The sequence below is a fragment of the Cynara cardunculus genome (assembly GCF_001531365.2).
Source record: "Cynara cardunculus var. scolymus isolate 2C chromosome LG 16, CcrdV1, whole genome shotgun sequence".
NCBI lineage: Eukaryota > Viridiplantae > Streptophyta > Magnoliopsida > Asterales > Asteraceae > Cynara > Cynara cardunculus.
Genome location: NC_037543.1, coordinates 9216700 through 9239117, shown reverse-complemented (window position 1 = coordinate 9239117; position 22418 = coordinate 9216700). Strand labels below are relative to the sequence as shown.

Sequence of the window (22418 nt, the reverse complement as noted above, 5' to 3'; positions counted from 1 at the left end):
TTATGGTGGAGGTAGTCGGCGGTGGCTGCTAGTGGCCGCTAGGGATGGTGGTGGCGGTGGCGGCAACGATGGACGATAGTGACCATTAAAACAAATATCATTTTAGAGTTATATCAGATGAGGGTAGATTAGTGATCTTTTAGTTTCTGTCTTATCCTTATCCCATCTTGTTCCACCTATTCTGGTGGAACAAGACCCAATTCCAGTCCCAATCCTCATCCTTGTTCCAAATGTGAGACAGTAAGTTTTAGTCATGTCATGACCCATGTATCAAACGCTACTCTAATTCTTGATCTTTAACAAATCATTTCTTTGCTCAACAATTTTATATTTATATAATTGTATAATATTTAGTTCTTTAAGGGTGTGTTTGGTATATTATATAAGACATGAAAAACATAACATAACATAACAGAAATCCATGTTTCATGTTTGACAGAACTTTTAGGTAAAACAAACAGAAATTCTCATGAAACGTGCTTGTTCGACTCCTACCTCATGGAACATGGTGAAACAAACTTATATTTTATCAATTTATCTCTTATAAAACATCAAATATGTCTTTTTTTATATATATATTTCATTCATTCTTTCAACTTTATTTGTTGTATATGTTTTTTAGACTTTCATTTTACTGTCCTCAAAATATTATTATTATACAGTTTCTATATTTTTATTAATTTATGTAATATATTATATATTAATAGTAAAAAAAAATATAGAAAAGGAATAATATAAAAATTAGAAACTACATAAAGTTTTTATTTTAATGTCATTTTATTTGTTTTGTCGAAAACTTTCTAATGATATGTTCTATCCATACTATATTATAGCACATTTGACAAACACTCTTAAAAACCATACTAATGAATATTACATAGAATTTAAGATTACAAGTAAATTGTGCATAAATACAACTTATTATAGCTCCATTTTTGAATTCGTATAACTAACTGCAGATAAACATAATCAAATTCCAGATAAAGATCTTATTTTAAATATAAAAAATCTAAAATATAATTAGGATAATCATTGAGTTATAACAAAATTCTTAATTATTATTCTTATGAAAAATTATATTATTAAATCAAAAATAAATTACTTTGTTATTAAATCTAAACTAAATTATAATAAAAAAAATTGAATTAAAGAAATTACACAAAATCAATAACTTTTAGATAGTTAATTTGATACTAATATTGATATATTTATTTTTGAAATTTTATGATATTTTCAAATTTATATTTTATTCAAAAATAAAAACATTATCTCATTCTTAAAACCACATAAAAAACAATGTATTATAACATCTTCGGATAAAGAATAAAACAAAACATTAAAATCTATATATATTTCGCTGTATTGCACGAGTACCCTCCTAGTTATAAAAAAACAATTATCTTATTATAAGTTAATAAATTACATAAATTAATTAAAATATATTAAATAACTCATTATAAATAAATTAATTATTTTATTTATTCTGTTATATCTTATCTAAAACCGAACAGTTGTTATGTAATATTTTGTTCCCTTCAATGGTGGCTAAAAACCAAAACCAGCCTAAATTCGTAATCCATATGCTTGACGGCGAAAGTTCATTGACCTTGGAGCCCAAGAAATGACGTATGCCGTCGTCTTTATTTGACCATCTTACCCTTTTTATATTTTTTTAAATGAAAAATCTTCTACAATAATCCATCAAGCATCTCTTCTTTATTTTATCGTCGTTTTTCAATATTATGATTGAAATAGTCTAAGATTATGTAAGTAGCCATTATTTAATTTGTATTAGAAAAGTATTCGTATAATGTAGCGAGACACATATCGATTTTAATGTTTTATTCTATTATTTGTTTCTGTCGATGTTATAATACGATTTTATGTGTTTTTAATAAATCAATAATGATTTTATTTTTTAATAAAATATAAATTTGAAGATATCATAAAAATTTGAAAAAAAATATATCAATGTTAATATCAAATCAATTATTTAAAAGTTTTAATTTTTTATGTAATTTCTTTAATTATTTTTTTATTATAATTTAATTTAAGTTTAATAATGAAATAATTTATTTTTGATTTAATATTAAGTAATATGCATTAATAAACAGTACTTTACACATAAAAAGTGGTTTTTAAAAGTTTTTATCAAATGCTTTATAATATAGTATAGATATATCATTTTTTTCAATCTAATAATCAGATTAAATAAGTTCTATAAGTGTACGTTGACAGTAGCATTTACGTATTTTTATTTATTTATTAAATCATCTAAAATATATTTAATATTTTTGCTAAATAAATTATATTAAAAAGTGACATTAAACGAGTTACGTAAATATCTTTTAAAATTAATCCTTATTTACTTTTATTGTTAATTTTCATGTTGCTTTATAATTACTTTTTTTTTATTAACCTGAATATCCAACCCGCTATACAGAACGACCACCTGTTTTGCAGATAGTACGGAATCACCGCATCACAAGGAGATTTTTATTTCTCTTTGGATTTTTATAATTACTTTTTATGCTATTCTATAGAATAAATTACACGTTTGGTTCATATATTTGTCGTTTATTATCAAGTTTTATCCCTATTTTTAAATAATTACACTTTTATTTATTGTGGTTGATATTTTGCTACGTATTTGATCCCTCTGACTAACTCGTGTTAAAAGAAAGTCCGTAGCTACATATTGATCCTATTCCTAAAGTTTTGTATTTAAAATAAGTGGGCTTTTTAGTTTTATAAACCGGGCTTGTGAGGCTTACGAAAAGTCTGAGAATGGTATCGGACTATCGGGTATAAGCCCGTTAGGGCTTTGAGATCATAATGGGCCAGCCCAAATGCCCAACGATAAACAAAAAATAGAATCAAGGAAGCTTTATCTTATCAAAATAAAATTAAAAGTAAATTACATGTTTGGGTTATTGTGGTTTATATGTTATAACCTCTTTATTTCTTAAAATAATTACGGATTTGAGTCATATGTTATACATTTTGTAAAGTTTTGGGTCCTTGTCGCTTACTCGTCTAAAATGTCATGTTAACTTAGAGGGGTATTTTAGTCATTTCTTATATATCCTCAATTTATAATAAATAGAATCAAGTAAAATTATATTACGAATAAACTACAATTTTCATCCTGTTGTTTGTTGTCTATTGCTATTTTCGTTCTTGGTATTTAAAAATTGCTTTTTATGTCACCATAGGTTCCGTTTCGTTACGCTTTTAGTCTTTAAGGTTAACTTTGTTAAAAAAATGTTTGTTAAGTGAAAGGCATTGTAGTCTTTTTACCAATTATTTCATATCTATTTTGGTTAAATAATATGTGTGTGTGTGTATACAACTCCCACCTTTCCCGTCGAACCTTTCTCGCCCCCTCTGCTCAATCACGTTTGCCCCTCTTCTTCGGTGAAAACCCCTTTCCTACTTCGTTCCCCGCTTTTCGACCCTCCTCCTGTTACTTATGGGGCGAGTTCTCTTTAATGTTCTTGAAGGTGATGATGCCATTTTCGATGTGATCGTCAAACATGGCTCGGTCAATTACTTGGCCAAGCTCTAAATTAACAGAAAAATTCTCTTTAATCCCCTGCTATCCTCCATAGCTACTTGACCCACGACCCACGACCCACTTAAATGTTGGGAATCATTCCTTGTTCGTGTTTTTATTTTGAGAAATCATTTTAAAATCCTTATTTTTGATGAATCGTCTCTCGAAACTTTAATTTTAGGAAACAAACTTTTGAAACCCCAATTTGAAGCATAAAAATAGAATCAACTTTGTTCTCACTAAGATAAAAATGGGACAGGTATTGGGTGGGTAATGCATCCCTTGTTTCCGACCCCGACCCTTGTTTAATCCCCCATCCCCGACTATGCCCCGATTTATCCCTGACGGGTTCGGGGGGAAGGAATCTTCGGCGGATAACGAGAATCCATTTAGTAAGAAATGATCTTTTTTAAAATTATAATTATAATAAATCGTTACTATATTAATTATCAATATTAAAAACTAAAATATATTTGTCATTCAATAATAATGTATATATATAACTATATATTTATTTATACATCAATATATAAATATATTAATTAAAATAAAAAAATTAATCGGGGTTGGATTAGGACGGTAATGTCATCCCTGACTCCGCCTCGATCCTTCTTCGAATATGAAAATAAATCCACATCCCCACCCCATACCTGTTAAATCAGAAAATCCCCACCTTATTAAAGTCAGATATCCGTCATAACGGGTAAAATTTCCATCTCTAACTCAGAAATATTAATTTAATCATGAAGTTTTCAAATGAGAAACTTTGAAACTTCAAAATAAATGTTTTGACTACAAATATGAATGATCACAAAGATATAAAAAGAGTAGATTACGTATTTGGTCCCCTTGGTTAATATTTTTTATAAAAATGGTTCTTGAACTTCATTTATTACAGATTAAGACTTGTCATATGTCGTTTTATAACGAATTGGTCCCTCCCTCTAACGGTCATCTAGTTCTTCCGTTAACCTTAAGGGGCATTTTTGTCCTTTTCCTTTTTTTGTCTTTATTTGAAAGATCAATTTCATAAAAGCTACACAAACCACAAGGATAAAATCCATAATTAAGTCTAAAAAATAAAAATAAATATAACTTTTTTACACTTTAATTTTATTAAATTATTAAGTTTAATTTTAATAATATGATATATTTACTTCCAAAGAAATATGTATTACGCATCTATACACATGTGCGTATACACACACATATATACATAGTGAAGTTCAACCTTTTAGGGGAAACCCACCTTCATCAACCATTAGATTGATTTATTTAATTGTGTGATTAAATGGATGTTTATTAACAATATTTTTTAAAATTAAAAAAACTCAATACCCCTAATTTTTATTAAAAAAAAGGAAACAAAAACAAAAATCGAGCAATATAAATTACACCGCATTGGTATATTTTTTTCATATACTTTTATGATTTTTCTGTTTTTAATTTATTTAGCATTTTTCCTTGAACTCAACTCTTTCACTCTCTCTCAATGCAAAATAAATGAAAAACCAGAAAACCAAGGAAAAATCGGATGAGAAAAATATATCAATATGAATGTCAAATTAGTGAGAAAAATATGATTGTTTTTTGGTATAATTTATTTCGCTTGATTTTTGTTTATATTTTGTATTTTTTTTTTTGAATTAAAATAGGTGATATGAGGTTTTTTAATTTAAAAAATATTGCTATAAACGTCAATTTAATCAAATATGTTAAATGAATTAATCTAATGATTAATAATTTTATGCGGAACCATATATATATATATATATATGGAAGAGTTCAAATGAAAACCATTATGATTTACAACAACACGAGAATAGTCTCCAATCCAAGATGTATGTATTCTATCACAATTTAGTAGAGGTTATGAGAATTTTTAATTTTAAAATCATATTTAAAATCTTTTAAAAATATTTAAGACGTTGAAGGGTAAAATTGGAAATTAAAATGATAAAAATCTAAATAAGCAATCACCATGACTCTGATCATCATGGAAGATATAAAGATATTGACTACAAAGGTTATCAGAGAATCGCAACCAAGGTTATCAAAGATTGGTTATCACAAATGGTGTAACGTAATTTGTCATCACCAGTTTGATCAACCAAGCTTGGTTATCACAGTTATCACATTTTGGTTAATGTTCGATTTTTATATGTTAGCGATTGGGTATGCCATTCTTTCATCAATTTCTGCTCGATGATGATCAATTTAAATAACCTAATTGGTTAGGGCTCGATTTGCTATCATTGTTCAATCAACCAAAGTTGTTTATCACATGATTATCACAGTTATTACGCATTTATAAGTGTTCAATTTTCGTATGTTAGTGTTTGGGTCTTCCATGAGAACCCTCTCTTTTGCACAAATGCGAGAACAATTGTGGGTCTCTAACCTTTTTAACCAACTATTTAAATTATAATAAATAAAAATAAATCAATAAGGGTAATAATGTAATTATGTATTTTTTTTTTTTATAATTTTCATGTTATTTAATTAACTGTAATTATCCATGATTTTAGATTGCAATTTGATCACGTCGAATCTCATGTTCCCATTCGTTTTCTATATATGGATATGCGATCTTGTGATATTCATGGTTTCAAATTTCTTTTTTGATCTTGTGATATTATCATGTTTCTGTATCTGCATTCGATGTTGTGATATTCTATATCTACATATTCGATCGTGTGATAAATATGTGATAGTCTATTGTGATGTGATAAATATGTGACTCTCATGGTTATTCGATAAACCAATCATACTAGATGACACATTGTGATAAGCGTGTGATAATCTTCCCCTTATTAATGTGTTACTGTGATATCAATGTAATAACCAATCATCTTCCCTAATTGATGTCTTAATTGTGATAGCAAGATTAAGGGCCCGTTTACCTAAACACTTACCTGCTAAGCGCTTATCGACAAAATTCAACACTATCGCGTACTTACCGAGTAAGATTTTATTCACCAAAACGCATCGTATGCAACAATTTATCCCGCTAAGTGCTAACTATGGTAAGAATCATCGCCCCCACTTACAGGGTAAAACTTTCGATTCTTGCATTCGCTCTTACCGGGTAAAATTCTTAGTCCTTGTCATTTTCATCAAGTAAGATAATGTGACTTGGTAAGCGTTTGGTAAACGGCACCTAAGGTTTTGATTGTTTATATTATCCCAACTAATACTCATTGACTAGGGAAAAATGGAATATATATATTTTTTGTGAATCCCAAAGTCATCACAACTTATAGGTATCCAAATATCACAATTGTGATAAGAATCGTGTGATAATGCGGGTGTGATATCATTGTGATAATAGTGAAACCCAATTATCTTTCCCTAATCGATGTGTTAATGTCTTGTTTGATTCGAATTTTTAACTATGATAGCAATGTGATAGTTAATCAGTGGGAGAGTTAAATGTGACAAACACCTTTTTGTTGTTCGGACTATGATAACGCTTTCGTATCACACAATATTTTTCGACCCCTAACCAATTAGGTTACAGAAATTGATCATGATCGAGCAGAAATCGATAAAAAGATGAAGACCCGATCACTAACATACAAAAATCGAACACTTACCCGTGTGTGATAACTATGATAATCATGTGATAACTATGATAATCATATGATACCCAACTTTGGTTGATCGAGTAGTGATAATAAATTGAGCCCTGACTAATTAGGTTACACAAACTAATCATCATCAATCAAAAATCGACAAAAGAATAGAAGACCTAATCGCTAACATATAAAAACCGAATGTGATAACACCTTAATTGATCGAACTGTGATGACAAATTGAGCAATAAATAATTTTGTTACACAATTTGTGATAATCAATCTGTGATAATTGTGATAACCTTGGTTGTCATTCTCCGATAACCACTGTAGTCGATATCTTTATCTTTTCCTTGATGATTGAAGTCATGGTGATCACTTATTTTGAATTTTATGATTTTAATTTTCAATTTTACCCTTCTATGTGGTAAATTTTTTTAAAAGATCTTAAATATTATTTTAAATTTAAAAAATTTCATAACCTCTACTAAATTGTGATAGAAAAGATAACTCTTGAATTAGAGACTGTTCTCATGTTCTCGTAAATTATAGGGTTTTCGTTTAAACTCTTCCATATATATATATATATATATATATATATATATATATGTTGCACGCAGACATACGTATAGACACACGTAATATATATCCATACTATATTATAAAGTATTTGACAAAAAACTCTTAAAAACCAATTTTTATGCGTAAAGTACTGTTTATTAATGCATATTACTTAAAACTCAAGATTATAAGTAGATTGTGCGTAAGTACAATTTATTAAAGCCCCATATCTGAATTCGTGTAACTAACTGCAGATAAACATAATCAAATACATGATAAACATCTCATTTTGAATATAAAAAATCTAAAATATAATTAGAATAATCATTGAGTTTTAACAGAATAATTAATTATTATCTTTGTAAAATGGTATATTATTAAACTAAAAATAAATTGTTTCATTATTAAACTTAAATTAAATTATAATTAAAAAAATTAAAAAACTTACATAAAAATGAAAGCTTTTAAACAGTTGATTTGATATTAACATTGATAAAAAAAAATTTCAAAATTTTATGATATCTTCAAATTTATGTCTTATTCAAAAATAAAATCATTATTGTTTTCTTAAAAACACATAAAATCGTATTATAACATGGACATACATAAATAATAAAATAGAACATTAAAATCGAGATGTGTCTCGCTGTATTATACGAGTACTTTTGTAGTTTTCTTAAAAGAAAATATATTGGTATATTAGGATAAAACTTAAAATATAATAATTAATATATATATTAAAAAATAATAATTAATTAAATAAACTCAAACTATAAAAGATTTTTTTTTATACTTAATTACAGATTTGGTCCCTTAGATTGTATAGTTTTTACGAAATTGAACCTTTAAGTAAAGACAAAAAAGGAAAAAAAAAATGAAAATACCCTCAAAGTTAATGGAAGAGAAGGAGCTCGTTACAAAACAACATACGATGAGTTATAATATGTAATAAATGAAGTTGATGAACCATTTTCATAAAAACCACTAAATCATAGGAACCAAATCCATAATTCACTTTGTTTTACAAACCATAAATATAGAAGTTGAAGTCAAATGATTTGACAACACATTGGTTAAAAGTCAAGGGACCATCTTTCATAATTCACATAAACGACGACTACAACTTACAACCTTGGACCTATTGATGACGACAACAAATCGTAGGGATCATGACGAAAATAACCTTCAAAAATAGGAAAATTACACTTTTAGCCCAAAAATTGAAAATTTTAACAAAATAGCCTTGTGTTACACTGTTAACAAAATTATACCCTGTTCTGTTGGTAACGTATATTTATATTTATATTTAATTATTACGTTTAAAAAATATTATAAAAAATCATAATTTTAAATTATAGGAAATTAAGTCAAATGTTTAAAAACTTTGAAATTTACGTCCATCTTTTCTATAACTTTTTTTAAATAAAAATAAAAAAACTATAAAATCTCGGAAAATAATATATCATAATATGACATTATTTGTATTATTAAAATATATTGATTTTATTTATTAAATATTTAATTTTAAAGTCTTCTATTCACAAGAAAAACATTAAACATTATTATGTTTTTCCTAAATGTTGATTATATTTTATAAAACATATATTTTTAAAGCTATGAGAATAGTTGTAGATATTTTTACAACAAGAAATTTAAAAGAAATGTATTTTTTAAAATGAGAATTAATTATTTTTTATATATTGCATTGGGACCCACGTTGGAATCATGAAGGCGCTAAACAGATTCCTAGTGAAGCAATTAAAAGATCCCATATTTCCATTGTTTGACTTTCTCAGCCTCTAATCTATCACCCTTCTCTTCTCACTTCTCACACATTCATTCACACAATTATCAACTATGGCACCAACTTGTTCTCCTTTCCAATTTTCCGGCAACTATTACCAACTTTCCGGTGACGGCAGTTGTGTGAGGCAGAGCAGTTTCTTTGGTGGTAAAGCTGTCCTGAATCAAGGTGTTGGGTACTCTGTTATTCTTGGATTCGGTGCCTTTTTTGCCTTCTTCACCTCTTTTTTGGTACGTACTACTCCCTTTGCATCATGTACAACCCCATAATACATAGATAGATACACAGAGAGAGAGAGATAACACCTATGTATATATGGCTAATACAGGTTTGGCTGGAGAAACGTTACGTGGGAGCTCGCCACACGTCGGAGTGGTTCAACACCGCTGGGAGAAATGTTAAAACAGGACTCATAGCAAGTGTTATTGTATCTCAGGTACCATTTCTTTCCGCTTCCAATCCATGGTCCCTTTGGTTTTGATCTGAACCCTAAACCAAATTGCCTCTTACTGTCCCCTTTTGGTTTCCAGCAATGGATTAGATTTGGAGTATTTGGATTTTAAATCCATTTTTAATTTTTTATTTCATGTATGGTTTGTTGGATTGTTCGGAATTAAAATCCTATAATTTAATTGAAATCCTACAAACATAGTATTTTAAAATCCTTAAGTCAGGAATTTCATAGGATTGTATGCAGTTTTAAAAAATTTAAAAACATCTGTTTAGCAACAAGTTACTGGTTAAGTGCTTACCTATGTAAAATTCGTAATTCTTACTTACCGGATAAGACTTTCTATCCCTCTTACCCGGTAAGATTCTTGGCCCTTCTCATGTTATCTGATAAAGAAATTTATCCGGAAAACACTTACCAAATAAGTGTTTAATAAACGGTCCTTTAATAGAATTTAGAAACACTTCAATTTTTTAAGAACGGTTGACCCCTCAAGACCTTTTTATCTTATATTTTTTATTTAATAAATAACGAAGAGTATAAATATTACAGTGGACCTGGGCTGCTACAATATTGCAAAGTTCAAACGTCGCATGGGAGTATGGAGTGAGTGGTCCATTCTGGTACGCCAGTGGTGCCACCATACAGGTTCCACCCTCACCCCACCTTTCTAATCCTGGTTTCGTCTATCATGCTTTGTAACTTGTACTCATGCATTAAACACTTGTACCTTCACTTAAAAACAGGTACTATTGTTTGGTGTAATGGCTATAGAGATCAAAAGAAAGGCTCCTCATGCTCATACCGTTTGTGAAATTGTTAAAGCCCGGTATGTTTATATATAATACTGGAATTCACACCGAGCACTATGATCGCTATAAGTAATAAAGTGATAAAAATACCGATATCGTATCCACAGGGATTGGACTTCAGGGTTTCGAATCGTAGGTCGAAAATGCAATGATTTCAATTAAAGAGAAGAAAATAACTTTGAGCAAGCATTATGAGTGTAAGCATTATGTAAGACATTTGTAGTAACCTCATGGTCAGAAACAAGTGTGACAAAATCTATACGAATTCCTTTCTCTCGAAAGTGAACTCTTACAGAGAATGACCACCTATCTCCATAAAGTCACCACTTTTGCTAACTTAAGACTTGCCGATTTAACTAAGTCGACCTCGAAGGATCGTAGCTCTAGTAGTATGGAAATAAATGTCCAAATCTCTTTGTGACATTAATATCAACTGAAAGTAATATTTCCATTTATTCATCAAAAGAAAACGTCCCTTTTGAAGCCATTTGAACCTTAGCGAAAATCACTCAAAAACACGTATCTCTATATGGTTATAAAAGACCCTCTCGAATCTTTCTTGCATCACTCAAGCCGTATTTCTAGATCTACCCATCTATGGGTTTGAGATCTAATATTAATACTTACAAGTGATCAAGTTGTACGCGTTGACTTAAAATCCCGACTAAAGTGACCAAATCTTTAAGTGTTTATGTTTAAAACACTCACTTAAAGGTCATGAGTTTCATTTTTTCCAATATTTTTTAATAACGGGTTTGTTTGCACGCATCTTGATCAGATGGGGAACGGCCGCACATGTCGTGTTTTTGGTCTTCTGCTTCATGACGAATATCATAGTGACGGCGATGCTGCTTCTTGGCGGCTCCGCGGTGGTCAATGCACTCACCGGAGTCAACATTTATGCCGCCAGTTTTCTAATACCGCTCGGTGTGATTGTGTATACTCTTGCAGGAGGATTGAAGGCCACATTCTTGGCTAGTTATATACACTCCGTGATAGGTAACCTAATGCTATTTTCTATCGGTTTGACTTTTGAGGTCAAACATATCATGTTTTGTTTCAAACAAGGTGGTCACCGGTTGGTTTAAGCTTGGTTCTAAATGTCAAAATACATGGAGGTACCAGGTTCAAATCCAAGAAGGAATAAAAATCCCCTTGTGGCCATGGAGGTTCAAATGCAGTGACTCCGGGATTAGTCGAAGTCCTTACAAAGTGGTTAGATAAGTCGGTTAGGGGCTAAATTAGTTAAATATCCTTTACAGAGCTTGTATTCATATAGTTGTGTATGTCTTGACGTTTGTGGGTCGATTTGGTTTTGTTATCAGTGCACGTGGTACTAGTCATCTTCGTGTTCTTGGTCTACACGGCTAGTAGTGAGCTCGGTAGCCCTAGCGTTGTCTATCGACGCCTAATGGAGGTCTCGAGCAGATCTAGAATGTGTCAAGAACCTCTCTCGCATGACGGACAAGCTTGTGGCCCTGTCGATGGAAACTACAACGGATCTTATCTAACAATGTTGAGCTCAGGCGGGCTTGTTTTCGGCATTATCAACATTGTTGGTAATTTTGGCACGGTTTTTGTCGACAATGTAAGTTTTTTTTTCTTTCCATCAAATCTAGGCCAGAACTAACAGGTTTTGACTCTAGAATGCTTGTTTCTATCTTTAGGGATACTGGGTGAGTGCCATTGCGGCTAGACCGTCCTCGACTCACAAAGGTTACCTGTTAGGTGGGCTCGTATGGTTCGCTGTGCCATTCTCGTTGGCTACAGCTCTCGGTTTGGGAGCTCTAGCCCTTGATCTTCCATTAACCGCAAGTGAAGCGAGCCATGGGCTTGTTCCTCCTGCTACAGCTATCGCGTTGATGGGGAAAGGGGGATCCGTCCTCTTACTGACCATGCTTTTCATGTGAGTTGAAATCTTGAGCACGATAATGCAAATCATGCTGCAATCACGATTTCTAACCTGTTCGTAACGTGTTTACATTAGGGCCGTGACATCTGCTGGTTCTTCGGAGTTAATAGCTGTTTCATCCCTTTGCACCTATGACATCTATCGAACTTACGTCAATCCAGATGCTAACGGGAAACAAATCTTGAAAGTTTCAAGGGCGGTCGTGTTCTCCTTCGGATGTTTCATGGGAATTCTAGCGGTTATACTAAACAAAGTCGGGGTTTCACTTGGTTGGATGTACTTAGCCATGGGCGTGTTCATCGGCTCAGCCGTTATCCCCATCGCCTTCATGCTCCTATGGCGAAAAGCGAATGCTTTTGGCGCTATTTTAGGCACAACCGTCGGGTGTCTCCTAGGAATCATCACTTGGTTATCAGTTGCTAGTGTTGAATACGGTCGAGTCAACCTAGACACAACAGGAAGAAACGCACCTATGCTCGCTGGGAATCTAGTCTCAATTCTAACAGGTGGGGGGATCCACGTTGTATGCAGTTTGTTGAGGCCGCAAAACTACGATTGGGAAACCACAAAGCAGATAACGGTTGTTGAGAAGGAAAAGAGTGAACTTTCGGTCGATGAATTTAAGGAAGAGAAGCTGATTAGTGCGAAGAAATGGATCATCAAATGGGGTGTCGGGTTTACCTTCGTGATCGTCGTTTTGTGGCCGCTTTTATCGCTTCCTGCAAGTAAATTCATGATCTGTTTCGACTATTTCCATTACTCGACTTATCGTACCACATTTGGTGGGATATTAGCTGTAACAGGACAGGACTAACAAGATGAAAATCTGTCTACCAAAATAGGTGGAACAAAAGTAGGGAGATTAGACGAGATTGGTAAATTATTAAACTACCCATGTCAAATATAACCTTAAAACCTTGCACAACTCTTTCCACCCCTATCTCACGCTCGCTCGTCCTGTATATCCCGTTCCGTCCTGTTCCATTATGTCTTGGCCTGTGTAGTTTGCGTACCAAATGCACCCTTACTAACTTCTACTTGTTACTTTGTGAATTCAGGGGATTTTAGCAAAGGATACTTCACTTTCTGGGCGGTTGTGGCGATAGCATGGGGTACAATTGGGTCGGCCGTGATCATCGTTCTACCACTAGCCGAGAGCTGGCAGGCGATTCAATGTGTTATGCTCGGAATGTTCACCAACGATAAGCTTGTCGGGAAGATCGAAGAACTGAATCTGAAGCTCGAAACCATCATCAAAGCTGTACCAGATGCCGAGAGAATTTACTTGCTCGAAAAGGGAAAGATGAAGAAAAACGAAACATCACAGCTAGTGTGAAACTGGAAAACCACAAATCGATCATCTTCCTTGATCAGATTTCGACAAGCTAGATCGAGGGCTACCCGATCAGCTTCAGCTAAAACACAAATGGTAACAAGACAAGAACCAAGTTGGCTCTTTTTGTGTGATAGATTTAAGTGTAAATTCGTTTAGTTTCAACAAGTAAATAAGAAGAATAAAGAACAGTAAAGCCTGATGAAATTGGAATCACCTGAGATTGAAGTTACACTTCTTATCTTGAAAGATTTGAATGGATGATGAATCAATAGGAATGTATAAAAAACCTCTGAAATTTAAATCGGTCAAACTAGTACAAAAATATAAAAGATAAATAGTTTTTTACAAAAGTATAAAAGATAAATAGTTTTTACAAAAGTATAAAAGATAAATAGTTTTTGCTAAAAAATCTCTTTCGGCCCCCAAAATATGAACTATTTAATAGAGGGTGGATTAGAATTAAGAGATATTAAAGAATACGTTTATAACTTAAAATTTCAAATGATATTTAGAGTTTTTAAGCTCTTATTTTAAAAATGAAACAAATGCTCTTATGTCCAAATGTCTGAACGAATCACAATTCGGAGATACAAGAGGTAATTTTTAAAAAAAAAAAACAAACAAGCCCTTAAAGTTTTGTCGAAAGAAGGTAGAGAGCGGAGATTACTTGTTTACTACACGAAGACATCCGACAAGTATTCGTCCGAGCAGAGAGAAGCACCACCGGCCGCCAGTGAAAGGATGAGAGCGAGCGGAGACCCGGAGTGATGGTCGGTCTGGTTTCCCAACCGATTTTAAGACATAATATTTGGAAATTTAGTTTTACTTTTAGGGATGAACCTATCGTAGCTAATACACACACACACACACATATATATATATATATATATATATATATATATATACTAGGTTCGATCCTGTGTATTACACGGGGTAATTTAAAAAAAATTAAATCATGTCAGGAAATTATGCCAAGAGTCAACATTCTATCTTACATTATGGGGGTAACAATCCTTGCCATCAAAATAGATTGAGGGTAAACGTTTATGACTAGGTAAGAGTCATCACCTTCATTTACTAGGTTCTTGATCCTTATTGAACGCGTAAGTACTTACCAAGGTAAATTTTAAGTAAACGGCCCCTTAGTCAAATTAATAGTGTTATTATAACTCACTTCATGGGTAAAGCTTAAAAATTTGCTATTCCATTGACAGAAATGGCATTTACAAAGCTAGTTATTTTTGCAGATTCATAAAGATCCAAGGATTATGATAGGAAAAGGGGTAAAAAGGCCAAGGAAGCATTGACTTGCCGGCTACAATTCTAACTATCTCTTGGTGAGTTAGCAGATCCTTTATAAAAGGGATCATATTATCTAGCAGTGTCAACTAACAGTCTCTGTTGGGCAGCAAAGCAAACAAATTGAACTTATATTCCATCACCATTTATTCTATATTGACGCAACTCAATGTATTTCAAAACATTGCAGTAATGGAACTCATACCAAATGAGGAATCGTTAGCATGGCAAATGCATGACTCGGTACTAAGGGAAGTCAATTCTTTATATGCATATTCAAGATGTGCTTGTTTTTGGTTATTCAATTCTCTATCTGACTTAAAATAAATGTTCATATTTCTTTTTTAGTTTGTCCAAAAAAACAGGTATTCATATTTACAAACTACATCTTACAAAAACGCTATCAAACCTTATTGTATCATAACAACGAGGAACATCTCCTACACCATAACACATCTTTGTAAACACTGATTTGTCCAAATATGTCTAATTAAAAGAGACAATTATTGATGGGAAATATAAATTAAAAGGTAGACGAGAGGGGTGACATATAGTTGACAGTTGGCCTGGTAGAATATGAAATTAGATATTCATTTTTAATTGGTTGGAACAAAATTAAAATTAAAAATAAATGTACAATTATTTATTCAAGAAACATGATTCACGACATACGGATCAATATACATAATATATATATACATAAGCTTAATCATTTAAGAACGCTATATATTATATTAATTATAAGAACTATTATCTTAAGGTATTGTTTCAAATGATGTATTAATGAACATGTATTTGTTTCACAAGGTGTTTGCTTCATATGTATGAGATTCACACTGTGAAACTTCTTTAAATGTAACTTTTGTTTCACAAAGAGGCTAAAAGGAATCACATTATGTAACAAATACATGTGAACAAACACATTGTAAAACAAACATATATTATTCGATGTTCTAAATACTAGTCTTAGATAAAAAATTAAATTAAATATCACATGATACACTAGCTCTCAAAGTTATTTCAATTTAATAGGTTCTCAAAAGAAGGTCACCTCTATACATACATACATATATATATATATATATATATATATATATATATATATAAAGAGAGAGAGAGAGAGGGGTTTAGAGAAAAACATGAAAAAATGAAAAGCTAAGGGACACTTAGTAACAGTTCATCCGCACGGTATGCACATGCACATACAATCAGTTGAAGATGTTTTCTAGTGTCTACGTGCGTGTCTATAGATGAACGTTATACACGCTGCGTATATATGAACGGTTACTAGTGTGTTTCTCAGTTTTTAAATTTTTTACGGTTTTTCCTTGAGCCTGTCCCTATATACCTATCTATATATCTTTCTCTTTTTAAATATAGGCTTAGATTTTCATGAGAACCACAAAAAAATTGAAAGGAGTGAGACCATGATATATATACATTTTAAAAATATGTATTTCGTCCGTAAGTATATTTATCAATACATACGTATATATACATTGATACATATAGATATTGAAATTCATTAGCATATACACATTAATGTATATATATGTACATACAGGTTTTCACGATTGTTAATTTTTTATGGTTTTCATAATGAACCGATATATATATATATATATATATATATATATAAAAGATAGATAGGAGAGAGAGGGGGAGAGTTGACCAAGGGCTTCTTCTCATTACATTGTTAAATACATTACTAGCTTTCTCACAAACAGATGCAATAATAGCCCCTTCAAGCTCTTTATATATTCTTTGGAATTATTGAACTTGTTTTCTTGTTCAACCATCAAAATGATGCATGTTACAAAACAATTTCATCACATCCAAATACAACTAGAAGCTATAATATCAGCAACCAACAACTTTTCCGATGACAATTGCATCGGAAATGGAGGATTTGGGAAAGTGTACAAGGGAGAACTCCTCCATTCAGAGAGGCAAACCGTGGTTGCTGTAAAGCGTTTAAATCGTGCATTTGGGCAAGGAGACCCCGAGTTCTGGAAGGAGATCATCATGCTTTCCCGTTACAAACATGAAAATATCGTCTCTCTTTTAGGGTTTTGTGATGAGAGTGGTGAGAAGATCCTCGTGTACGAGTATGCATCTAAGAAAAGTCTAGACTTGTATCTCAACAGTGAGGATCTAACATGGATCCAACGCCTAAAGATTTGCATTGGAGCAGCTCGAGGACTCGCCTATCTTCATAATCCTGGTGGGACCCAACAAAGGGTATTGCACCGTGATATTAAAAGTTCTAATATCCTCTTAGATGAAAATTGGAATGCTAGGATATCAGATTTGGGTCTATCCAAATTTGGTCCTGCCAACCAACAAATCACATTTCTTGTCTCCAACGCTGTAGGCACGATTGGGTATTGTGACCCGGTATATGTAGAGACGGGGGTATTAACAAAGGAGTCAGATGTATACTCGTTTGGCGTGATGTTGTTCGAAGTACTGTGTGGGAGGTTATGTATTGGCAATAACAATGATAAGTATCGACCACTGACAGGATTGGCTCGACAGTGCTATGAACAGAACAAAATAAACGAAATCATTTATAGAAATATAAAGGATGAAATAAAGCCCAGGTCTTTGAAGGCGTTTACTGCAATAGCTTATCAGTGTTTGAAGAGAGATCTTGAAGAACGTCCATTAATGACCAAGGTTGTGAGAATACTTGAACGTGCGCTACAACATCAAGTAAGTTTCCTTTTCTAATTCTACTCATTAATTAGTTGTTGGTAATTATTATCTTGGCGGCATCACACAATTTGTGGATCATACCGAGAAACTGAATAAGTTTTTCTTAATTATAAATTAATCAGCAGGGTGATGCAAATAGTCCTGCAGATTATGATAGCGATGATGAGGACGTAGTAGAATCAGATTTTTCGCCGTTGGATGGTGGTACAAGCAGAAACCATGTGGCGGTATGACTTTCTATCACTCCTTACATCGATGCTTTAGATGTAAATCATCTTACACGTTACTTTTCCTTGGATAGATTCTGGAATTCGGCTTAAAACATAATACTATGGTATTCATCTTTTCACTGTTTGAATTTGCCTTCGTTTCTTTGTTTTAGGAAAAGAGGTTGACGATGAACATGCGCTTAAAGGAGCTGCGTGAAAGAGTGAAAAAGCAACAAGAAGTGGTGGAAGAGAAGGCAAGTACTTCTACAGATTCATTGTTTCACTAGAATTTTAGCCATATCTTTTACAATCAGATCTTAAGCTTGATAGTTTGTGTAACCTGCTTGATAGTTTACTGAATAAGCCACTTTAATTTTTATACCATTAAGTCATTATCAAACAGTCATGTACAACGGCTGTGCAAACAAGTTGTGAGTTCCGTCAAATTAATTAAACTGCTAATAAACCCTTATAAATTTGTATCGTGTTTCAAAAGAAAAAAAAAATAAAGTTGTAGTATTAGATAAGTAGGCATGTGGGAAATTTAATGTCATAAAGAGTTGAGTTATGTTTCTTTTATTGTAGAATTTGATAATAGAATTTAATGCCATTAGGTATCCCATCCCCATTTCTCATAAGCTTATTTACACCATTTATGTCTTTGTTTCTGTAAAAACTCAATTTAATATATAACTCTTCCCTAATTATATCCACCAAATCACTACGTTCCCTTTCAATCCCAGATAAATTGAATTTAATATATAACAAGTTTTTTAGGACATTTTTTATACAAAACGTTGCATTAGCAATTCTATAGGACATTATTCGAAAATGTGGCCTATAAAAACAAGTGCCCGTAAAATGATGGATTTATAGGACACTTTCTAAGAAAATGTTCTATAAAATTGCTAATGCAACGCTTTGTATTTAAAAGTATCCTAAAAATTTGGTTAAGACTCTAAAAAACGTCTTATAAATTTATTACAACGCCTTTAGATAATATATTTTTGGTCCTATAAAATGGTCTATTAAAACGCTTATAAAATGATGACGTCATATAAACCCAATTTTGTTGTAGTGAAGTGATTATCAAACATATTATCTCCCATCCCTAATTCCTAACATATTACAGGTTTAGTTAAATATTGAAATTCAGAGGGAACATAAAGAATATTGTTTTAATGGGGAAAACAATTTAGCAACTCGTGGCTGAATTGAGTTTGGGGTTTTTAAGTCATATATATATATATATATATATATATATATATATATATATATATATATATATATATATGAGTGATCATATGAAAACCGCCCTCATTTGTGTAAACCGTGCAAACCACCTTCATCTGTCGATTTCATTGTTTAATTTTATGAAATTTTTTCATGAAATTGTTTAATCTTGAAAAATTGTTTCATATAATATTTTTTTTGATGAAGTTGTTTCATATATGGTTGTGAAATTGTTTCATATAATACTTAATGAAACTGTTTCATGTATTTCTCTAACATTAATGAAACTGTTTCATGTATTTCTCTAAAATTAAAATAATGAAGATGATAATATCTATGATTAACACCCTCCACAATAAAAATGATTAATCAACCTCTCATAATTACAAAAAAATGAACAAAATGAAAAATTATGATCGGTTGAATGCGGTTTGCACGGTTTGTACAAATTGAGTGGTTTGCATTTGATCGCTCCCATATATATATATATATATATATATATATATAAGAGAGAGAGAGAGAGAGAGAGAGAGAGGATTTAGTAGATGAGTGGCTTATGGATTTGTTTCACCAATTTGTAGAGGTTGAAAACAAATCTAGTAGAGCAGCAAGAGACGGAGCTAGAGATGGAGCACAAGTTGAAGGAGATTCGTCATATGATTCAGTCAAAACTTGCTCTAAGAACCAAGGCTGTAGACAAGTCTGTTCCTGACATTTTATAGGTCCTGGGCGAACGTAAAAACAAGGCCCACTGCAAGCTCTCATTGTGAGAGCTTACAGAGGGCATGGAGGTGTTGAGACAGCAGGAGAGGAGAGGGCAGGTGGTGTGACTAACAAAGTGGCTGCAATCTCACTCAACCATGACATTGTTTCCTAAACTTGCAATTGGTAAGTGAACTGGAATAAGGTTTGTGGTAAGATTAGTTATAAATTACGCTAAAAGTTATTAAGAAACTTAATGATAATTTTTCCTAAATAATTGGATGTCTATTTGCGGTACATCCTCTCGGTGCAAGTATTCTGGAGATGCATTTTTCTCGCACCGAATGCATTGTGAATTTGTTAAAACATTTCCTGTAGTTTTCAATGGATTTTCTGTTTGTCGGATCAAATAACAGTTCTAGATGGATAAACCTCGTCCCAGTTTCATAGTAAATCTCCTTCTCGATAACAACCACACCATAAACTCCTCGAACGTTAATTTTTCTTATTTATAAAATCAGATATTAATTAGGGTAGATGGACGATTAAAATTGGTTTATATTTGAAACTTCCTATCTATATAGGGGAGGCTAATTAATATATGTCTATATGCATATAAGCTCTAAATCTAAGTGTTTAAATTGTAAACTATTCACAATAGAGTCACACTCACAATTGTTTTATATTTGTCCCTTAACACGCTACTAAAAACACCACTTTTTCCAACTATAGTTTTCGTTGGAAATCCGTCGGCAAAAGCCATTTCTGATAGACCTTATGTCGGAAATTGACAGTCGGTGATTTTCGGGTTTGAAAGTTTTTCCGACGGAGACGGAAATCAGATATTTTCAACGGAATAGTTTATCGGAAAAGCGTAGATAACATGTTAAAATTCTTTGGGAAAAAAACCATATTTTTTATGGGTACCTGACGGATTTTGACCAAAATTATTTCAGATAGATTTTCGCTATTGTCAAGTTGGGACATTGCTTAAAGCAACAATAAACACGGACATATGCTTCACATAAAATATCCCGAATCGGGTTGGATGAAACGTACAACATGCAATGCACAGAGTACAACTGACAAGTGTGGCAATGACTTCTTATATACTCCAATAACCACTCGGAAAAATAAAAAAAAAATAGATTTTTGAAGTTTTAATCTCAAAAAATATCTTAAAAAAGGAGGTTTTTCTAAGACCAAATTTTGCCTTTTTTTTATTTTCTATTTCCGCATGTCAAATTAAGAACTCTCTTGAAGATCGATCATAATTGAAAAAAAAAACTCATTGATGATGGGGAGGTTTATTTTTTGAGAATTGTGAAATCAGATGTGAAGTTGTGGAGGAACAAATACACACAAAACCTTCACGTCAAAGATACTTAAGCTACAAAAATAAACTTTTATAGTGTTCTGTTGTGAATGTTCGGTGTTTTTTTACCCTTCAAAGTGGGCCTGGTTTTTGCTTATATATATATATATATATATATATATATGTATATACTAGGTTTGGACCCGTGTATTACACGGGTTAATGACACAAGAATTCAGAATTCTATTGTTAGACTGGAAAATAATTCTGAAGTTAACTCTGAATAAGAGTAATTCAGAGTTGTCTTCTAAGTCTAGAAAGTATCTACGAACAAAATTCTGAGTCACAAAAATTTTGATTTCTTATAACTCAGAAACTAACTCTGAAGAGGAGTTTAGAGTTGTATTCTAAGTCTGGAAATAAATTATATAACTAAGTTTGGAACAGAACAATTCAGAGTTATGTTGTAAGTCTGAGAAATAACCAATATCTGATGCCTTCATGTTGATGATTTGTATCACTAATATCATTTAAATGTAATGGGATTAAATTGTTGACCAATATAATCATGATAAATATTAAACAGGTAAGGCAGGTGCGGAGTGCACACTTGTTTTAGTTTATTTTGATTTAGGGACGAAGCCCCTAACAGAAGGGGTCCGGGGGCAACGCCCCCGGGTGGCGGGGTCCAAGGGGCAGAGCCGGTTTTGATGACCACTCCAGAGTTAAATTCAGACATGAATTTTTCTAGAGTTATGTTGTGAGTCTGGGGGCCGTAAGTAAAAATTGTGTTTTAGGTGGAAAAAATCAACAACTGTCGCACAGAAACGTGACACGTGTCCCCAAAGTTAATTATATATTAGTATTATAGATTAGTGACATGTATATAAATTAATTAACTTTATATTTTTATTAATTAATAAAGTATTAATATT

The 22418-nt window shown here is 32.0% G+C and overlaps 2 protein-coding genes across 2 annotated transcripts; both read left to right on the top strand.

The window, feature by feature from the left end:
- Positions 1 to 9549: 9549 nt before the first annotated feature.
- Positions 9550 to 14218, top strand: LOC112528982 (urea-proton symporter DUR3). The gene is made up of 9 exons (XM_025140067.1): positions 9550 to 9726; positions 9825 to 9932; positions 10500 to 10595; positions 10694 to 10776; positions 11538 to 11758; positions 12085 to 12347; positions 12427 to 12665; positions 12747 to 13396; positions 13730 to 14218. Exons 1-9 carry the CDS (start codon positions 9550 to 9552, stop codon positions 14005 to 14007), a joined length of 2115 nt encoding a protein of 704 aa, XP_024995835.1. The 3' UTR covers positions 14008 to 14218.
- A 2891-nt stretch (positions 14219 to 17109) lies between these two features.
- Positions 17110 to 20543, top strand: LOC112528981 (probable receptor-like protein kinase At1g30570). The gene is made up of 4 exons (XM_025140066.1): positions 17110 to 18021; positions 18150 to 18251; positions 18407 to 18487; positions 20048 to 20543. The coding sequence occupies exons 1-4, from the start codon at positions 17110 to 17112 to the stop codon at positions 20186 to 20188; spliced, it is 1236 nt and encodes a 411-aa protein (XP_024995834.1). The 3' UTR covers positions 20189 to 20543.
- Positions 20544 to 22418: the final 1875 nt, after the last annotated feature.